Below are 20,811 nucleotides of genomic sequence, written 5' to 3' on the forward strand. Positions count from 1 at the left end.
CCCCCAATTGAGATCTGATGTGTTTTCAAAGCGTTCCCTTAATTTTTTGAGCTGTGTATAATATCTTGTAGCAATGGTGATGAAGTTTTCTTCTGGCTGTTGTCCACTTAAAGGTTAAGTCTGTAATTCCTAACCAGTTAATGCAATACGCTTGTTAAATTGCTGAATTAAAGCTAAAAGTCTGCATTTCAGTGACACCTTGATTGATTTAAACACAGTGGTGGTGCACAGAGGCACCGCAAGCATTGTGACAATGCTTGCGGACAACGGGAGATATGTGGAGTGTGCAGACCTGAGCAGAGCATGCAGGAAGCAGGACAAAGCACAATCATTCATGAGCTGCGAATGCACCAGATCATTACCTGTGCAATTCTCAGATGAGTGAAAAGTGGTGCAATTACAAAGAACCCACAGACTTTACACAGTTGAGCTGGCATATTAAAGAGCATTTTGTTATCTGCACTAAGCATTTACATTCTCACATGAAGTTCTGGGCTGCAGTGCATGTGTGCCAAAAAAACATATTGAATAGAAAGGACTGTTTAAGGGTTGAGGTGAAGATGTAAATTATATTTTCTTTATCTGTAACTATTTTTCTACAGTATTTCTGTAAATTATTAATTGACTCTGACATCTTGTCATAATCCCCTTTCCAGCCCTTAACCACAACAGATAAGTGTGTACATGCCTAACCTCTACTACAACACAAACCCCACACCTATGTCTGAACATAGATGGATCTTATCCTTTAAACAGCTCTTTTGAGAAGTGATTTTTTTTTTTTTTTTTTTTTTCCCCATATGGTTTGGACCTCATAAAGATAAGAACAAATTTACACAGGCGCACACATGGCCACATAAACACACACAAGTGGCTGCACGTGAAACCCCTCTGATTAAAATCTACAGGGATAGAGTCGTTAAAGAGATGTCCGTTATGGAAAGAAAGCAGGTGTGTGTGTGTGTGTGTGTGTGTGTGTGTGTGTGTGTGTGTGTGTGTGTTCATGCACACAGGAGGATAACAGGGGAAACAAGACTCCAGTTGTTAAGTGCAAGCAAACACAAATAACCAAACAGTGTGCAGGAAAAAACGAGTAACTGCCACTTGTAGAATGATGTGGCTGCCCCCGAAGATATATATATATATATATATATATATATATATATATATATATATATATATATATACTCACACACACACACACTTGCATACACATTTTCTCTGTAACACCCTCACTGAATGCTAATTACATCCTATGGCTTTGTTGCTGGGTAAAACTACAGCTTCAATGGTGTTAAATTCCTTCACGTTTCCCTTTAACACAGCAGAACAGTACAGCATTTTCTAGGAGTCAAAAGGCTGACAAAGGAGTGCTAATGAAGAGGACAATATAGAAGGGAGGAGGAGGAAAAAGGAAGGGGAAGATGAATAAGTCGTAAGTCTGCATAGGGTAACAATCAATAAAAGTTATCTTTTATTGATGAGAAGGTTTCCACGTGTAACTGGAAAGGATCACAATTAAGCACGAAGTGGTAATCAGTCAATTTTTCAGTGCATGTAATACTAGTGAGCTGTAATATGTAATTTTCTGCCCAGGGGACGGAGAAACAGAAACCAAATGTCATTTGCTTTCAGGTTGTAATCTGCCAGCAGCTTTGTATCACCCCTCAGGGCCAAATGCTGTTTCTGCTCCACAGCACTCAGAGATTGTCTGACTCTCACTCATTGTGAGCGGGACTGTGACAGCTTTTCTGTTGCTGAATATCCCGTTTACTTAGCTCCTTTCACTTTTGTTATTAGGTCTTAATAAATGCTTATACCAGTATTTCTTTTTCACTCCTTTCATGTATCAAAGGAGTCCTAAAACTGGTTAAACCTAAAGAACTTTGTGGTCTGTGCACACGGTGAGAAACTTTGACAGCAACAATGTACCCATCAGTGTGAGTGTTGTGGGATTTCTTTATTTTTTAAAATTTTGTTTCCTGTTTTGTTTTGTTTTTGTTTTGTTTTTTTGCTCTAATAATCAGTCAAAATTGTCAAAATTCACCTTCCACAGTATGTGCGAACTGTGAAAGTAGATTGAGCTAGGCACAGCGCCAGGAACCAGGTTGTCCTAAAATCCAAATATGACATGTTATATATATATAAATGCAGACAGTGAAGAGTTTTTTTTGGTAGTGTGAATAGAAAGAAAATGTGGTTTTGAAACAGTCAGTGTCTGTCACAGTGTAACTTAACATTCCCTCACCATATCAGGGAATGTCTCTATTGATATGTTCGGATAGAGCCAGGTCGGCTTAGTTAGCAAGTCACAAATCTACAACAGTGGCAGTACGCATTCAAAGTTTTACATTTTTACTAATGTTTATGTGCGCAGCTGCCATCTTGGATTGTTAAGTCAGCGTTGGTGGGGTTGCTCCAACTTTCCGGGTTGAAAATCTGATTTGAAGAGGCGTTCCAGTTGGAAATTCCAATTGGGAACTCGAGAATTCCAACTTCAGCTGGAATACACCATATCTTTAGCTATTACACTTAGGTCCATAAGTTTCTGTACATTTACATAATTTTTGCTATTTTTGTCTCTGTGCACTGCAGTGGATTTTAAATCAGACAATCAAGATGTGTCAAAGTGCAGACTTCCAGCTTTAATTCAAGGTGTTTAACAAAAGTGCAGCATTGACTTTTTAGGAATTACCAACTTTTTTTAAATGGTGCCCAATTTTCAGAGGCTCAAAATTAATTGGAAAACTAAATTTTAAATATAAAGATTTTGATATTTGGATGACAATCTCTTTGCCATCAGTGACTGAATGAAGTCCAGAACTCAAAAGCTGTGTTTCCTCCTTTAGCCGTGCACACTTCAGAATTCATCCTGCTACTTCTATCAGCTGTCACACAATCATGGTAAATGGACTGTTTCTTATACAGCACTTTTCTACTCAAGCATTCTAAGTGCTTTATTCAACATGCCCCATTCACCCATTCACACCCATTCACTCAAGCAAAGTGCTTTCTATCTAACATTCACACTCCAAAGAACACATCGGAGAGCAACTTGGAGTTCAGTATCTCACCCAAGGATAGTTTGGCGCACATACTGGAGCAGCCAGGGATTGAACCACCAACCTTCCAGTTAGTAGGTGACCTGCTCTACCTCCTGAGTTACAACCATATCCGTATAATAAATAAGCAATAAACAGATGTGTCCACTGGCAGCAATACCATAACGCTGCCTCCACCATGTTTGACAAATGCTGTGGACTGTGAGTTGTTTCTCTCCTTCTCCACACTTTTCTCTTCTCATTCTGGTAAGAGTTAATCTTAGCTTCATTTTTTTTTTCCAGACCAGAGCAGGCTTTCGATGTTTACTCCTCAAGAGTGTTCCTGACTTGGTCCAGTGTCATTAAGTTGTTTTTCTTAACCAAGGAAATAATTCTGTCATTGTGCACTTTAGTCGTCTTCTGTGGTTTCTCCTCTGGCTTGAACTGCTTGTCAGACTATTATCCAATTATTTTTGAGCCTCTGAGTGATTATGTATAAAAATACCTGTAATTCTTAAGAAGTTAATGCGATACATTTGTTAACTCTCTTGAATTAAAGCAGAAAGTTTGCATTTCAGTCAATCTTGATTGATTTAACATCCACTCTGTCACTGTACAAATATTTATGGATCTGAACAGTATATATAAAATAACTGGTTAGGATGTGCATGGTGAACAAAAACGATCAGCCTGATAGATTCCCCACTTGACAGATAGCAGCAAAATAATATTTTCGTGTAAATAACTCTGGTCTAAAATAAATCTGTTAATACAGTCAGAACATGAGTAAACACTTGGATAAAATTAAGAATGACATGGAAGAAAGTGGCATATGAAATACAGAAGACACAAGAGTGCTAGAAACTACAGAAACACGAGAGAATATCTGAATGCACAGACGCACCAACAGATGCACACACACAGACGCACACACACACACACACACACACACACTAAAGTATGAATTGGAGCGTGGTGGAGCTGAGAGAGCAATTGGCTAGAGTGAGAGTGGGTAGTACAGAGGGGCATTGTGCACGCTGGCACTGGTTCAAACCCATACACAAAGACACAGACATACAAAAACACATTCAGACATACAATTGCAAACTGTGTTCAAGAGAGTTGTTTCAAACGAGCAGCGAGACACATGGTACCAGTGATGCTCAAACAGACCCCCCCCCCCCCCCCCCCCTCCCAACACACACACACACACACACAAAATACACATGCCGTTAATTACATGTAATTATAAACCCTAAAAGGAATATTATCACATAAATCCGCTCTCTCACACATAGTGGTTACACTAGTGCTGCAGCTTCTTGCTTTTACACTGCAAACACAATGCTGTATATATTAAAACTGATACCGCCCTTTCTCACCACTGAATATTGAGACAGTGGAAAGACTTCATTGATAAAACATCAATGAAGTCTGCACCAGTTAGCTGCTAAAATGAAAAACTGTCGGTCGAAACTGTTAAACCATCGGGTACAAAAACCCCTCATCCCACTAGATTAAATCAGTATTGAGGTTAATGGGGTTTAAATGCATTTTTGAACTACTGCGTGATGATTGAACCCCCCCCCCCCCCCCAACACTAGATGAAGTCTTTTACTTAGCTCCCAATGGGAACCATTAAACTTTCATTTTATCAAATTTAATGCAGCCTTTTAAAATAAAAGCCCTCATATTTAGTTTGAATTGAGCAAAAGCAATCGGTTCGAAGCTAAAATTGATATTTATTAAAGCAAATGGCCCCTTTCCTTTTTCACAAGCTCATTTTTTTCCTGTGTTTGTCTTCTTTAATAACCAGTGATAAGCGATTGAATGTGATACAGCGATCTGTCCAGTGAAGTTGTTTTTTTTTTTGTTCTTCTCGTCGGACATCACCTCATTAACCACAGGTATGTGGTGACCTGTGGCAATTTTCACTGCTAGACAAATGACAAAAAAAGTAATATAGAACAAAAGGTGAACAGGTGAATACTGTGTGTCAGGATGATGTTGGCGTGTAGTTTTGTTTACTGTTTCCACAAAACACATTAGAGAACCAGTTCGACTTCATCTGTGTTGAACATTTTGACATCAGACATGTAGAGCATAAACTGTGGTTCTGTAACACCTCCTCTCTTCGTGAGTCCTAAAAACTGCCTGATTCAGTCTCACAGCCAACAGCTCCCAAAATAGACCCACAAATTTGCATTTGTTTAACTTCCCTCATTTTGAAGTTGTTCTGATTTTTAATACTATAACAGAATTAAAACTGCAGGAAACCGCAATGCAGTTGTCACATGGGATTTTTTTATTTTTTTTTTAACAGCTGCTGGAGTCGACTTTAGTGTCACTCTTTGACATTAGAAACTTTTAATGAATAATTGCCCTTGGGTCTTGGGGGTTGGAGTGGGGGTGGGGGTGGGGGGACAATCAGACTTTCATAAGATCATATTATGTATAAAAAATCAGTTCCTGCTTGGCTGGTATTAATTATCTTTTCTGGCGTTATTATTGAAAAAAATGCCCTTATTACCAAGTAGTGCACGCAAAAACATCCTCCTGATGTCCAATACACTCCAAGCCTCAGCTAAAATAACCAGCATTTAACCGGCTGTCTTTACTCCAGCAGGATGTTTTAGAACATCTCTGATGTCTCTGGTTCACCTGATCAGAGATCAGTAACAGAAAACATGATCTCCTCCAGCAGTAACCTTGGTGAACTGCAATTCACTTACAGTCAGAGATAACAACATTTAGGGCTTCCTTTTGGAGGAAAAATATGAATTATACACACATTATTTGAAACTGTACTCTTACTGTAGATGTCTGAATTAAACTGTTCTGACAAACCGTCTCCTCTTCCTCTAACTGAATGATGACCATCTTCTACTACAGCTTAGAATATTGTAAGTATATGCATAGAAACCCGTATATTCCCATGCTGCAGTATGGTTTCTATTGTTGGGTGTTTGCTAGGCAACATGATGACATCATATGTCACGTGTAATTCTGGTTTTGTGGATATAAATGAGATGTTGTCATTAAACTGAAATGATCCAGTGCTTTTAGAAGGTGTTGTTGGTGCATAAACTCTTAACAATGGGTCATTTTAGCCCGTTGCTTGGCAACATGATGATGTTGTAATAGCTGATATAGATAAGAACCGTCACGAGCCTAAGATGTATCTACGTGTTCATTTTGGTTGCTCAAAGCCTGATCGTGTAGGAGGAGATCTCAGGCGAACAGACAGAGATTTCATGTATAATAGTAAGATATTATTATACTGTTTTTCATACATTAAAGAATATCAAGTCTTAGGAAACACTGAGCTAAATACCCCTCCACTTCACCCTCACAGGTGGCAAAGGACGTGTCCATCCGTCTCCACAGCCAGCTGGACAGCGTGGAGAAGAAGAGGAGTCGTCTCGAGCAGGAGAATGAGGAGCTGAGGGTCCGCCTGCAGGATTTGGAGGTCGCTAAACAGGTCCTGCAGCAGGAGATTGACAAGGTAGGATCAAAACTCCATATCCAAGTCAGGAGAGGCCAAGCTGGCTAGTTGGCCCACTGAACAGGATAAATGCTGTTTGTTAGCATGACTTTTAGATAGTATTTCTGTTAAATAGCTTGGTTATTTGCTTGAGAGATGAACAAAACTGCCAGTATCTCCAAGTCAGTACATTTTATAGTTTAGTTATTATGTGTTGAGCTAGGCTGTAGCATTTCTCACAGTAATCGCTACATAGCCGTCTTCTTTCCAGCAGAAGTGATGTGCTGAGAAACTGTTTAGAAAAGCCTTCCCTACTGGAGCAGATTACAAGGCTACAAGTTAAGATTAGTGTTTGTTTAGACCTGACTAGAAATTTCATTTAAACACTGAGGTTCAGGCCGATCCTTATTTAGCCTGTCGTGGATTTTGGCCCTTTGAAGAAAACTATGTTTACTGCGCTCAGTTTGTCTTGAAGCCTCTAGAGAGTCTGTTCTCTTCTAGTGCTGACTTCCTTTCTGCCACTCTGCTGCAACTCCAGGGGCTTTTTTGTTAAAGCAAGTGTAGCCAATAAAAACTGCAATCAAAAGGAATACTAGAAATTGATGTCAGGGCTCGCTGAAGTGAAAATAAACATAACAGAGTTGATGTAGTGTCCCTTTTTAAAAGGGAAAAAAATATGAATACGTGTATTTTGCACATTCGGTCTGAGAGAAGTCTGATGTGAGTGAAAAGCAGAAAATGAGGCTGCAGCTTTACATCCTATCCTGCCTTCTTTCTGCTTATTGTCTCTTTTCCCCAATGTCTAATGGTCTGATGGTCACGGCCTTGGCCCAGGAGCAGGTCCCTGATGTGGGTCAGGGTTTGGATGGATGGCTGGGCTGCTGGCAGGGGATCTGGGTCTGTCTGCGCTGGTCTGGCTGTACTGTGTGTTCCCTTGGTACGATTGGCAGTTTGCTGTTTGTGGATTGAGGGAAGATGGCTGGGAGGGACACAGTTTCTTTCACTCAAGTCATCTCATTGCAGATTAGTGGTGTATCCACTACAAATAATCTGCATATTTCTGAATATTTCCCTTGTTTTTCTCAGCTTCTGGAAGTATCTTGGTACTGCTGACAGAAGCTACAGTATTGAACTTTTTACCAACCATTAACTACCATTAAATACTACATTTAAAATGCTACCAGCTATCAGACTGAAATGTGTGTTGCACTGTGAGATTAGGTACTACTATAGAGATGTCAAAAAGTTCTTAGAAGTGAAATTGAGGTTCGGTGCATACTCTGCCAGGTGAAGCTACCACGAGGTGGGGAAGTGTTTAAAAATAGATGAATAGTTCTCAGTGAATATCAAATCGCTTGCTTGCTATCCCCCACATCCACAGTGATGCAGGTGCAGCACCTGAGTGCCTCAGTTATCTGTGATTTGATGTATATTTACAACCCTCATCTGACCAGTCATTGAAAGAACGGGTTTCCTTGTGTGAGTCTGTGCAATAAGTTTTTAATGTTGTAGCTGTTTGAATTTCTGAAAGTATTATTGATTTGTTTAACATACTGTTTATATGCGGAGATTTTGTTTCAGAAGTGTTTTTCTTTACTGTAAATTGTAAAGGGTTTTTCCTCAACGTGACAGCACTTGAGTCTTCTGGATAATTTAACGAGTCATAGTGAAAAAACATAATGAACCTGATAGTTGCTGAAGGATTCTTTCATCCGTCTAAAATAGTCTATGTATCAAATGTTTGTTCCCTCTTAGATTTTTCCCTCTTTGGCCCGGTGTATTATGTCAGCAACTATGCACTGAATCACAACTACAGAGTCTCACCGAGTGAAAAGTACCGTTGTTATTTCCCACCTAGCGCAGCAAGCTGTTGACTGACCGGATGACTGGTGTGCTGAGGGCTTCTCTGGCTGTTTGCTCACCGACTGACTAACGTGTTTTCATAAGCTGTGCTTTGGGTCTGCTGTGCAGAGCTAAGCTAACCCTTCAGTGAAGGGAGTTCTTCACACAGCTGATGCGATTCAGAGAGCTGTGTTTGTGTGCGTGTTCATCCACAAAGGAATGTCTCACACACCTGCGTCTCACATTCGACTATACAGCGCAAACACGAGGATTCAAGTACATCCCAGAAAAGAGAGGGATGCACTATACGCAAATATACACTGAAAAAAGAATATGGGAAAGATAATAGACAACAGTACACGCAGACGGTGAAGGTAACTCACAGCTGTAAGTTTGTGAATTATTGATTGTGTGGTGACTGCAGCCTACAGTCTGCACTGATATCGCTATTCTTTGAAAAGAAGAGGTGCGTGGTGCACTGGCTAGACCTTTGCTGTGCTGCTGCTGCTGCAGGCCATCAATACTAAACTGGGAGCTGGAGAGGGATTAGTTTCTGTAGAATAACAGTTGTAATGATTTCGCTACAAAAACAGAGTTGTGTCAATTAGAAAAAAAACAATAATGTGTAATCTGTTATATCTCTTGTGAACAAAAAAAAGAAAAGAAATATGAATGAGCTAAGGACTTTCCATTTCATAATAATATTTCTTTTATTGTTTTGTTTTGTTTTTACTACTAATTTTTCAGTTTTTGCTGCCACTTTGGGCAGCAGATGATACATCACAGGTGTAGGTACAGGCTATAGGTAGGGTTCTGTGTGCTATTGCTGCATTATTATTAACACTGCCAGCTCTTTTCTCATATACTAATCTATATTCTATTATGATAGCTTCCTCCAATTGGTCAGTGATGATCACTTGAAGGTCATCATGTGTGTCATATTTTTACAAAAACTACTATGTTCTGATATAGGGAACATTTGAATTTATAGAGGTTCAAAATTTCAATATTAACAAAATATACATTTTACAAAATCGTGAATCTGTAGCGAGTGACAAATTAAATATAATAATGTTGGCGAGCGATGTCAGACAGCGTGTTCTCTAAGAGTTCTCTAACATTTGTTATCTGTATTTATTTATTTACTTGTTTATGTTCTGCCCAAATCTGCTCGGATCAGCTGGTTTGTTGTGTTTGTAGTATTCCCAACATGTGTGTTGCTGACAGGTAATCTGCACAGTGCCCTCTGGGGGAAAAAACTATGCAATGTCAACACTCATAACTTATGTTACTCATATTTACTCTTTTAATTTTCATGTCACACTGGTTAACAGATTTGTCTAACAAGCAAAAGAGCTCTGCTTACAGACCGGGAGGAGACACAAACAGAATACTGTAGGGTCTTTATCTTACAGTATAAAGCGCCTTGAGCTGACTGTTGTTGTGATTTGGTGCTATATAAAAAAACCTGAAGTGAATTTCAGATCAAACATCTGAGCCAAATCAAATAAGCAGATCCATCCTCTGTGGTGACCACTTGCAAATAAGGGTGTAGCCGAAAGAAGCTTGCTGTTTATCACCTGTTTTAAATGCCAATATTGATGAATATCGGTCAATATTACTGGGCTCTGATAGTTGCTTCCATTGAACATATGCATATGCGCTGTTAGACCAACACATCTCTGCTGTGGACAACTCATTAAGTCAAACAAGGAGAAGGGAGATGTTTTCTCTCTTTAATTTTCTCCACCCTTGTTTTCCTTTACTCCCTTCCTCTCTACGTTCTAGCTCTACGTCCCCTCCTCCATTGCACCTCTACACTCCTCCTCCATCTCCCTATTTATTATCACCTGCTATTCTTCATGCCTGCCTCCCTTCTCTCCTGCTGCTCCCTTAGAGACGCAGAGGAATGCTTATGCGGGGATTTCTTTTTTCCATCTCTCTCCTCTCTCTCAAAATCTCTCCTCTGTCCATCTCCTTCTACTCCTCCTACTCAAGCCAGTCCTCCCCCCCCTCCCTCCTTCATACCAAAGCCCTCACTCCCTCTCTCACTCATACCTCGCCTTTTTTGTCTTTCTCTCCTCCTCTCCTCTCGCCTCTTTCCTCTCCTGCTGCCGTCTTCCCTTCTCTCTCCAAAACCCATCGATCCATCCCAGCTGCTTGACCTTTGACGGAGGCAAGGTCGGATATGATGAAGGGAGGAGTGGGCTGGAGTTAAAGGATGATAGGGAAGGATTGATTGAAGGAATGGAAGGGAATAAAAATCACGGTTAAGGAGACGAACAGCTGAGGTTGCAGGTGGCTGAAGTCTTTTTGAATGCCAGCAGTCTGTCAATCAACCTTCTTTCCTCTTACTTTCCTTCACTTTTTGTTTACATCTTTGTGGCAGTCGAGAGCATAAGCCGCTCTCGTTTCTTGGTTGAGACCATTTGTGCTGCTCGGATGTTGTGGTTTAGTGAGTCACTTTGTGTAGTGTAAATAGATGAACAATAATTACATTTAACTGAAGACACTGAGTAAATATGTGGATATTAACAGATCAACTTCTTATGCTGCCTGTTGTTCACCAGGAAGTATTTTGCCATTATAGCATATCTGTCTGTTGGTTTAGGTACAGGTATAAATATTAATTTTACTCAAATATTTATTGCCATTTTGGTGGTAAGGACAAGCATGTTACAGTGCTGCTGTGCTCCTAGCACCACTCCTGAACTGTCTTTGTTCACGGACCACAATAGAAGCTGACCCCCCCCCCAAAAAAAGCTTCTTTTCTAGCTATAGCCACAAGGTGCTTAAACACAAAGGATGCAACATAAAGCTGGAGGTGAAAGAGAAGGAGGTAGACAGATGGAGGGAGGTGAAGCGGGGGGGTTACAGGGCAGCAGAGTTGGTTTATCGGCTGGTTGGTTGAACTTGAATATTTTTGTTGGTAGAAAAGAAAGGGAGAAGAAGCGAAACAAAGAAATTATGGGACGGAGATAGACTGAGGAGAAAGACGAAGAAATGAGGGCAAAAATACTGTCAGAAAGAAGAAGAAAAAAACTGAGATGGTGAGGAGGGGGGGAATGTACCATGTGGGGCCTTAGTAGGAGGGCTGGCAGTGGAGGAGATAACAGCCTTAATTGGAAAAAAAATCCTCAGTGACTGGAGGGTGAAGAGAAAAATGTGGCATGTCATTACTCTTTCCGCCTCTTGTTTTCATTCATTGTGCGTTTCTTTTTCTGTCTTTCTCTTATTGTGCTTTTTCAGTCTCTGTTTCTTTCTCAGGTACACCCCCCCCAACCCCAACCATGCACCCCCACCCACCTCTCTGCATGTGTTTAAATCCCATGTTTCCCTTGAAGGTCATTGAAGAGGCATCATACTCCCTTTCTGTGTGCCCGCGTGTGCGTTTGTGAACATGAGGGTTTAGAACCAATCAGCTTGTGATGATAAGGGGACCCATTTATAAAGTTTCTATGTTTTCTCTCTGGCTTTGTTAGCTCCAACTAAATATAGTAAGTCTCTGCACGCGGTGGCTACACTGTGGGTATGGATTGGTTAGTCCCAGCAGTAAAATAAACAGAGGTGAGGGCAAATACAGCGTTTTGGTTTATTTCATGTATAAATTTGAGGTTTTTTGATTACCACACACAGATCTGATATTTATATATTTGTCTCTTCAGATTTATTTGCTTAGTCTTTGGGGCATTGCAAACAGACTCCAATACACTGTCTAACTAGCAACAGTTAGACATTGTATTGCAAAGTTTCAATAGTAGACTTTCATTATACAAAGTCATCTTAGTATCTTCTTGGGAAGTTGCTATACAAGATATGAATACCCACATAAAAACTTTGATGGAAACAGCACTTAAAGTGGTGCTAGCGCTGTGGCTGTTTCACCTGTAACAGGTGAGCATGTCATTGAAGATTGAAGGAGAAGGCCAGTGCACTTCTGGTCCCAGCCTGTTTGTTTCAATCCCGTAGGACTGTTTCCTTTCTGCTGGATACTTTTAAATGCCCCTCTCTGCTCACTCGCTCTCTAATTCCCCACTTACTGCTGAAGGAAACTGTTCCCTGTTATTCCTGTCTTTCAGGAAGTGCTGCCTATTGTTTGCAGTGAGTTGAGGGATGTGGGGCAGGGGCAGCCAGAGACTTAGCAGTGTGCATTTGCGCCTGTGTCTGTATGAGAGTCGTTACTGGGGATGTATTTGTGTCAAAACCAGCCTAAGATCTTAAATTCTACTTTTTTTAAATCCAAGATAACCTGAAAGACTTACAGGTATTGTGGATATGTTACAGCAAACGATATAGTGGCCAGCAGCTGTTGGCTCCTCTGATGCTTTAAAAAGCTTAAAATTCATTATCAACTCATAATGTTAGGATTTTTTTGCTTGTTTGTTTTTTTTTTCTGCACCAAACAAGTCATGACACGCCACGTCAGGCCAGCAGTGAAAGCTGTGCGTTGTCTTCAGGGACACAAGTGTTGTTAAATGGGTCAGAGCATCCAAGTGGTCCAGATATGAAATGATCTGGGTCAGAGTGATTGATTAGGGTGAAGATAGGCTTAGTAGAACTGAGAGAGAAATAAGTCACATAACCCCACTTCACGCCGGAAACGGGATAGTGTGTGTGTGAGTTAAAGAAGACAGTTCGATGAAGAAAAGTTGCAGTGAACACTGGTTCAAAAACACAGAGAATGGCAGACGATGACAACCTTTCTGCGAGTGAGGAAACCTGGTTACGCTGTGTCAGAATGCTGCGTGGTGTAACCGAATAAGAGCATAACACAAGATAAGAGTGACATAACGGCAAGCAGAGAGACTGGAACTAAAAGGGAAGAGAGACAGAGGAAGAGAATCAAAGTGTAGAGGAGTGACAGGTGAGGGAATGAGGAATGGAAAGAGATAAAGGGAACAAACGAGGGAATGGATTTAGATTGAGAATGGCAGATAAGACTGCCGCTTAAAAGTGTGAACAAAAGAGAGCGATATATTAACAGGAGAGAGAAAAGGGGGGGGGGGGGCATAACAAAACTAGAATCAGTGCTTTGCATTTACCTGCAACCCATCTGTGTGTGTCCGGGCGCTTGGGTTCAGGCGGTCTCAAACCAGATGCCCCTCCAGGCCTAAACTCAAAAGTACAAGAAGTGAACGTTCTCATGTCTCTCTCTGTCTTTTCCGACTTTGCCAGATACTTTCCATTACGGCAGGTGTTAATGGACTTGCACTATTACACCAGTTGCATAGTGCTGAGCATATAAATTATCGTGCAATGGCCAAAAATAGGCTCTGTGAGGGCATAAAGACATTGACATTGCAAGTGAATTGGGCCAGATTTTAAGACATATCCTCAAGGATGGATGAAATTACCATCAGGCCGATGGACAATCAGAAGTCATAACACCTGCGGCCGCAGCTATCACTGGGACGAAGGCATAAAAATAAAAAGAGAAAGGAAAAGGAGGAGAGGGAAGCCAGGGGGAAGACGGGGAGGAATTTTGCCAGAAGTGTTTCTAGGTCGATGGGAACTTCACTGGTACCAGTGGGACAGACAGAGGTCTCACACACACACACACGCACAGAATGAGAGAGCAGTACAAGGGCGGACAAAGAGTAATGGCCTGTATCACTGCTACAGTCTTTATACTGAACAAATCACACAGACATTTCCTACTGACTGAGGCCTGGAAATTTTACATTGTGTAGTTTACAATTACTGTAGGGAGTTATAGTTGCAGTAAAGGACTTTGGTAATTACGTAATGCAGATAAGATTATTACTGAAATGGTACGACTTGATGAATGTTTATCAAATTTTTTTATAGCTTCCTGCATTTAGTGCACCTCTTCAGTGATTGTAGTCTAGGTATTATTATTATTATTATTATTATTATTATTATTAAAGCCACTTCTGTGTAAAACAGTGCATCCAGCAAACTGCAACTAAGTGCATTCGTGTATTTGTGTATGCAAAAAGGTGTTGCTCGTAGTGATGACTCCACTAATTGTAGGTCCCTTAAAACCATAAGCTAGCATAACTAGGAACCAGCATGAGCCTTATAATGATTGTAAAATGATTATAGAAAAAAATCCTCATTGTTTGAAATATGAAGGCTTTAGAGCTGCGTAGCCTGCCGTCATTTCCCCACCATCATCAAATCAATTTCAGATTAACTTTCCTGCAGTATCTTACCAGCTCAGAGGGAGATCAGAGCTAACATGACTTCTCTTCACGTTGATGCTTTTATAAACCGATGATTAGCATCGTGTTTGCCTCCGCCTCACGCTCCCCCTTCCTTACCGCCAATATTTGTGTTGCATTTTTCAACAGTGGAACATCTTTTAGGGGCCCGTAGGGGGTGCAGAGGTAATTTCATGCCTCAGTAGATGTAACATGAATCTGTCTGAGATACCCCGTGCACTGAAGGGCAGAGAGCTGGTCCAGTCACTGATTGAGACGCTGGGAGATGACTGGGGAGCAATAACACTGTAAACACTCAAGAGGGAAGGGAAAGAACAGAGGACTAGAGGGCAGAAGGAAGGAGGGAGAGAGGGTGGATAAATGTCAGGACAAATGAGGGAGGGGATGAATTTGTAGCCACCGTTCACTGAGAGAGACTCCACAGGGAGCTCAAGCTGGAGGAGAACACCACAAACAGTCCAGCAGTGCTTAAATCGGATTTACATAGTCAAAGCATCCTAGATGATGTCTTCCCAGTACTCGTTTTGTTCAAACCACAGTCCACAACCAAATCTTATCGAGTCGGTTATTTAACTTAAGTCAACTTAAACAGAGTAGCAGCTCAGTGGAAGGATGTGCTGATAGTTTGGCGACTGTTTTTTCCGCTCAGCAGTGAGAACAAAAACAAAGAACAAGAAAAGGAGTCAGGAAAAGCTGTTTTCTGACCTGCAGTTCAGGTTGGCTGAGTGCCCTTAAAAGCTGTTGTAAAATACTTGATAAGTGCTCACTCTTGACTTCAGGACACCTTTGTTTGAGTGCTAATGCATTACAGGAAAATAACTGCTGCATCGCCCTACTCAGATGTATGCGTTATCTCTTTAAAATGTTACCTCTGATTACAGCTGACAGGAAAACTGCTCGTGTACTCGCAAGTTTTCTTTAACTAGTTTTGAAAAACAAAGACATCTCTGAAAAATAACCAATACTGATGTGAGTATGTGACTCAGACTGCTGGTTTATAGCCAGCAAGGACACAGCAAATGTCAAATATAATTATTGGTACATTTTATTCTGCAGAAGGTGGGTTGTTGAATACTTCCCAGAGAGAAGCAGATGGTCACATTATCATCATGAGCAACAACAACTCTGCAAATATCAAAAGGTGAAAACCAGCTATCACCGTCACAGGAACAGAATGGGACTATTCATCTAGTGAAACTGGGAAATCATTGTCACAATAGAATTAATATTGTTATACATGTGCATATTGATGCTGAGCCTATGCTAGCTGTTCTTTGCCAGTCCAAACAATATGTAATTGTGAACTTACTTCACGCATCATATCAAAGTAACATTGCGATTGCCACCCCTGGCTACACGTACTCCCAGAAACCCCCAAAGCAGCAAATAAACAGCCTTAAAAACAAGCAACTGTAGTTTTACTGTTATATAATTTACGGTGTGCCTCATTTGAATCTAGTTTTCTTTGCTTTTTCTTAATTTATGGCAAACATGTGGACATAAAGAACGAGTGAATGTTATTTTCATAGAAATGCAATAACCAAGTTCCTGCTTGAATGTGAGAAACGGCTGAGGAATTCACCTTATATTTGCATGCATGACATCTGCTTTATTATGTGGTCCGTGTAACTGGAGAGCAGCATGCAAAGGTAAATGAAATTAGATGGAGGTGAGAGTGGAAGAATGAATAGAGAATAGCCTGTGGACAGCACACTGTACGCAGACGTGAGAAGAATAGAGCAGTTGGAGGATGCGGGGGGGGGGGGGGGGGGGGGGGGGGGGGGGCTGTCTGTCTGTCTGTCTCAAACCCATTAAAAGGTTCAGAGCTGTTAAAGGCTGACTGGAGTGCAGATTATCTCACCTGTGGGGACAAACTGGGGTTTGCTGAAGAGGTTCCACTTCTGGTCTCGGGGGAGGACCATTGTATCTGGAAATACAACACGTGCAGATGCACTGACACACACACACATATACACACACAAAGCAAGGTTTACTTGCTGTGTATGCATTCTGTTGTATGAATGCATGCACAGCTTGTATGTGTGTAGTGTTAGTGTGATGATTTATTGATTGTCTCATATAGGGACCGTATAGATCCAACTTTTCCCTCTGCGATTTCATTATCCTCTCTACTTTCCGTTATGTATAAGTGCTTTCAACCACCTTTTTTAAATTCCAGTGTACTTTAGTTTAGCCTTCTAAATGTGTGTTGTGTTAGACTGATGCCGAGCAGCTTTCAACTCATGAATTACACATAAATTATGTGTCTTGATGTCAGTGGTGATTTGCTCAGCAGAGCATTATACTGCTACCGTACCCTGACTCTGCCATCTGAGTACGGTTACGGGGTGACTATAGAAGCTGGAGGCATCTGTATACCTTAATCTGTATCTGGTGCTTTTGGGATTTTGGCAGAGCTTTTAATTAAATCTGTCAAATTAAAAGTGTTGATTATTTTCGCCTTACAGAACACTTACACTGCAGAACAGCAGTTTTCACACATTTGGCGTGTAAGACATCTTGACACATTGCATGAGGAAAAGTGCAGGTTGCTGAAGGCTCTTTGGCCTGTGCCTAAACTGTACCTGCCTTTACTGGCAATGTGATTGCTTTTATTGATGTTTTTATGTGTGCCGAAATGTTACGCTAAAGTTGCCACATCCTAAATGGCTGGATTATTATTCACATCGCATGTTTCTTCAATTTTCTTCTGCACAGAAATGGATTAGACACAAACCCGATCTCTCTGTGACATTTCTGAATTTTTTCCCAGCGTCGCAGGAATAAAAACCTCTTTGAATGGCTGTTAATCTGCTCTCAGTGCTCAGTAGATAAACTGGCTGGAGGGAACCAAACTTATGCGGAGTCAAATCGATAAAGGGATTTAAATTTTTAAAAAGGATAGAGCGCCTTTAAAATTAATGGAATCATGCTTTGCTAAGTGAAAGGTCGTGGTTTCTGATGAAAGAGAATCCAAATATGATGTTTGTGTAAATAGTGGCTGACCTCCAGGCAGTAAGTACTGTATGTAACATGCAAAGGGTAACTTAAAGCGAGTTATGCTTCAGGCAGTTTTCTTTACTTCTGTTACTCATTAAACCAAAACACATTTACAGATGTAACCAGACTGGCAGCTTTGTGTGTGAGCCATTACTTCCTGGTTGAGTGCACCCATGGAGCCACCATATTGCTGCAAGGCCAGTCCAACCCCAGGAAGTGTGAGATGAAAATCTCCATACTGATAGTGAAATCTTTAGCATGCTTTTGGTGGTCTGGCTTTTATTTCCTGCAGTTGTTTCCACTGTAGCCGTCTTTTCAATTAGGTGGGACAAAAGAAGAGGTATTGCAGCGATTTCTGATGCAGAGAGTTTTAAGTGGTGTCGGTAATGGATGTAGCAGGTTGGCTGCGGTTGTTCATTGGTATTCTCTCGAGTACCGTCTAGTCTAACTACATTGCAGGTGAAAGATATTAAGCTGTGTATACACGGGCGGTGCGTAGAATCCCAATGTTTCCTCTTTGTCCACTCTGATATCACCGTGGTGGTTTGAAAGGGGTCATAGGCCAAATAAGAGGAGTTTCATGTTTCAATTTCAAATGAGGAAAAATGGTGAAACGCCTGGTTTCGTAAGGCACCTTCAGTAACCAGTAAAACCACTATGAAGTGTAACAGACAGAAAGAGATCAAATATACAGTAGAGTTCTTGTTTGATAGTACTGCAGCATGATCATAGCTGAAGTCCAGTTGCTATCCAGTCACAGTGAGGTTATTAATAATTACCTTGCCTGTCATAGACACAAGTACACTTCTAAAGCCTCACTGAATGAGTTTTAAAGGCCCAGTTTAAATAAATGAATAAATAAATAAAAACAGATTGTGCTGATTTGCGAATAATTTAAGCACTTTATTAATCTGAAAAATATTACAGACAACAGATCAAATATGAAAACTGAAAGTTGAAAATATTTGCTGATTTGAAATTTGTTTATCCCTCAAGTTTTTCCGTTTCTCTGTATATTCCCCTCGCATTCATCCCAATAGTTTCAGCAGTCTCCCTGCAGGAATTTGCTGATATTTGTGAGTCCTTATATAGATGCTATGATTATTATTCCTTATATTGAGGCAATGATTGTTATTCTCTCACTGACAAATTAAAAAACTATGGCAATAAAGTAGTAGGACTCGATCCCCAGTAATCACTCATAAGAAGTTGTTCTAAATACCACTATCATTCCCAAGATCAAGAGTAAGAATTAAGGCTCCAGAAAATTATATATTTACATTTTTTTAATATCTTTATTTAGTATTAAGGGCTGTTAGGTGTCTCCATTGGCGGACTGGTGACCTGTCCAGCCTTTCATCCATTGTCAGCTGGGATAGACTCCATCCTCCTCTCAGCTGGATAAACAGCTAAGGAAAACTGAATGTTTTGCATTAGCAACAGATTGCAGCAGATGGCTGCCCCTCCATGAGCCTGGTTCTGCTGGAGGTTTCTTCCTGTTAAAAGGGAGTTTTGCCTTCCCACTGTCACCAAGTGCTTGCTCATAGGGGGTTGCTTGACTGTTGAGGTTTTCTCTGTATTATTGTAGGGTTTTTATTTTACAATATAAAGCGCCTTGAAGCGCTTTATGTCTGATTGACAGGTTGGGAACGCAGTGCAGAAACAAATGACAGAAACACAATAACCAAAACAAACATTGTTTATGTAAAAAATGTAGGAAAATGAGTCTGAGTTGGTTTTAGCTGCCAGGACTTGGCTCAACATACAGTGCTTAAAGGGTTTAATGCCTGGGGCTGAGAGGTTTATATGCTAACAACTGGATGATAGATGTGGAGGTTTGGTGTTGATGCATATAAATGTGAGCTCTGCTTGGTATTGACATCGCTCAGCTGTGCCAGCGCTCATGCTGCATGAAACCACAGCAAGGAGATTAACATGGGCTGCACACATGCAGGTAGGGTTACAACAGTGTGTGTCTCTTTTGTTCCAAAGATCCATCCATCCATCCACAAACCTCCTCTCGGTCCACTTTCTTTCTCCCTCTTCTTCTCTTTCTATTTTTTCCCTCCCTTTCTTCCCCCTCCCTTTCTTTCCCCCCTCTCCTCCTGCCTCCTTCTTTACATCGCCCTCTTCCTGGTTCCTGGGTGACATCATCATGGCGCTGCCAGCTCTCGTTGTGATGTGGAAGTGGAGACGTGGAAAATTAATAGCTGGCACCTCCCGCTGATGCTAGTCTGGCTGCACCACAGTTACTATGGCTACATTGCCTGTGTCACGTGTGTTGCTATGGTTACCCTGCTACTGTGATGTCCCACAGCAGCTGTAAGCCTGGCAGGGAAAGCACTGTACTGTAAATTGGGATTGTTTGCTGTCAGAAATACAGGAAAAAGATGAGACCAGAATTTCCTTTTAATATTTTTGTTTTGTGTGTTTTTAATAATCTTGATATGTGCTTAAGTGGTTCCACTATATGCAGAATTTAAAGGTGTTAACTGTCCAGCTTTGGCAGTATCTTTCCCTTCATTAGACTATTTTCTTTCTTCTCAACTACACCCGCCAACTGCAGAGCAAAGCGTCCATCTACTCATGACAGGAGGTCCCAAGCTAGTTAGCTTCAGTTGTGAAATATTCAAAACTTCACATGGTTTTCTCACCTTCTTCCTGAAATACTTGGTGATAACAGCAGTGGGATATGGTCGAAAAACTACTAGAATATAGTAGTTCAAAAGTAGCTCAAGTATCAAATATTAGTTTCTCATTTTTTGGGAACTTTGTGGTTAAACTGATTTCTGTGTCACTGCTACAGTATTTCATCAGGTTATTATAATGTCGCTGCATCTTTTCTCCAGCTCTCTCCTCATTATTGGCTGCTCCCTGCGGTGACTTCTCCATAAAGAAACTTGAGCTGCTGCCTCGGGGCTCTTATAAAGTGATGAGTTACATGATCTAAAAAGGAGCTTCTAACATGTCTTTTCATAGTATTTCAGTGTCGGGATTTCATAGTATAGTAAGGCTGTGTTGCATAATTCACAGTCACACACACATCCATTGTGGCGTGCTCATTTAGATCAGTGCTGATCTCTCATGTTTTGACAGAACCGTTGGTACGCTCCTCACTGACTCTCCTCCTTTACTACTTCTTTTTTTTTTAAAACCTCCATTTCTTCTCTTTCACTTTTCCTCCTTCATGACATCTCCACCATCTCCAAAAACATAAATAGAAAGAAGGCAGTTTGGGGTGTAAGAGCAAAAGTACTTG

General features: G+C 40.8%; 1 protein-coding gene across 1 annotated transcript in view; it reads left to right on the forward strand.

Moving 5' to 3' along the window:
• mtcl2 (microtubule crosslinking factor 2) overlaps positions 1 to 20,811 on the forward strand; it is an 85,566-nt gene that overhangs the window by 14,981 nt on the left and 49,774 nt on the right. Inside the window, exon 4 of the mRNA XM_030734479.1 lies at positions 6,397 to 6,546. Coding sequence (XP_030590339.1) covers positions 6,397 to 6,546 — 150 coding nt within the window. The remainder of the gene's footprint in view (positions 1 to 6,396; positions 6,547 to 20,811) is intronic.

Source organism: Archocentrus centrarchus, chromosome 7 (genome assembly GCF_007364275.1).
Source record: "Archocentrus centrarchus isolate MPI-CPG fArcCen1 chromosome 7, fArcCen1, whole genome shotgun sequence".
NCBI classification, from domain to species: Eukaryota; Metazoa; Chordata; class Actinopteri; order Cichliformes; family Cichlidae; genus Archocentrus; species Archocentrus centrarchus.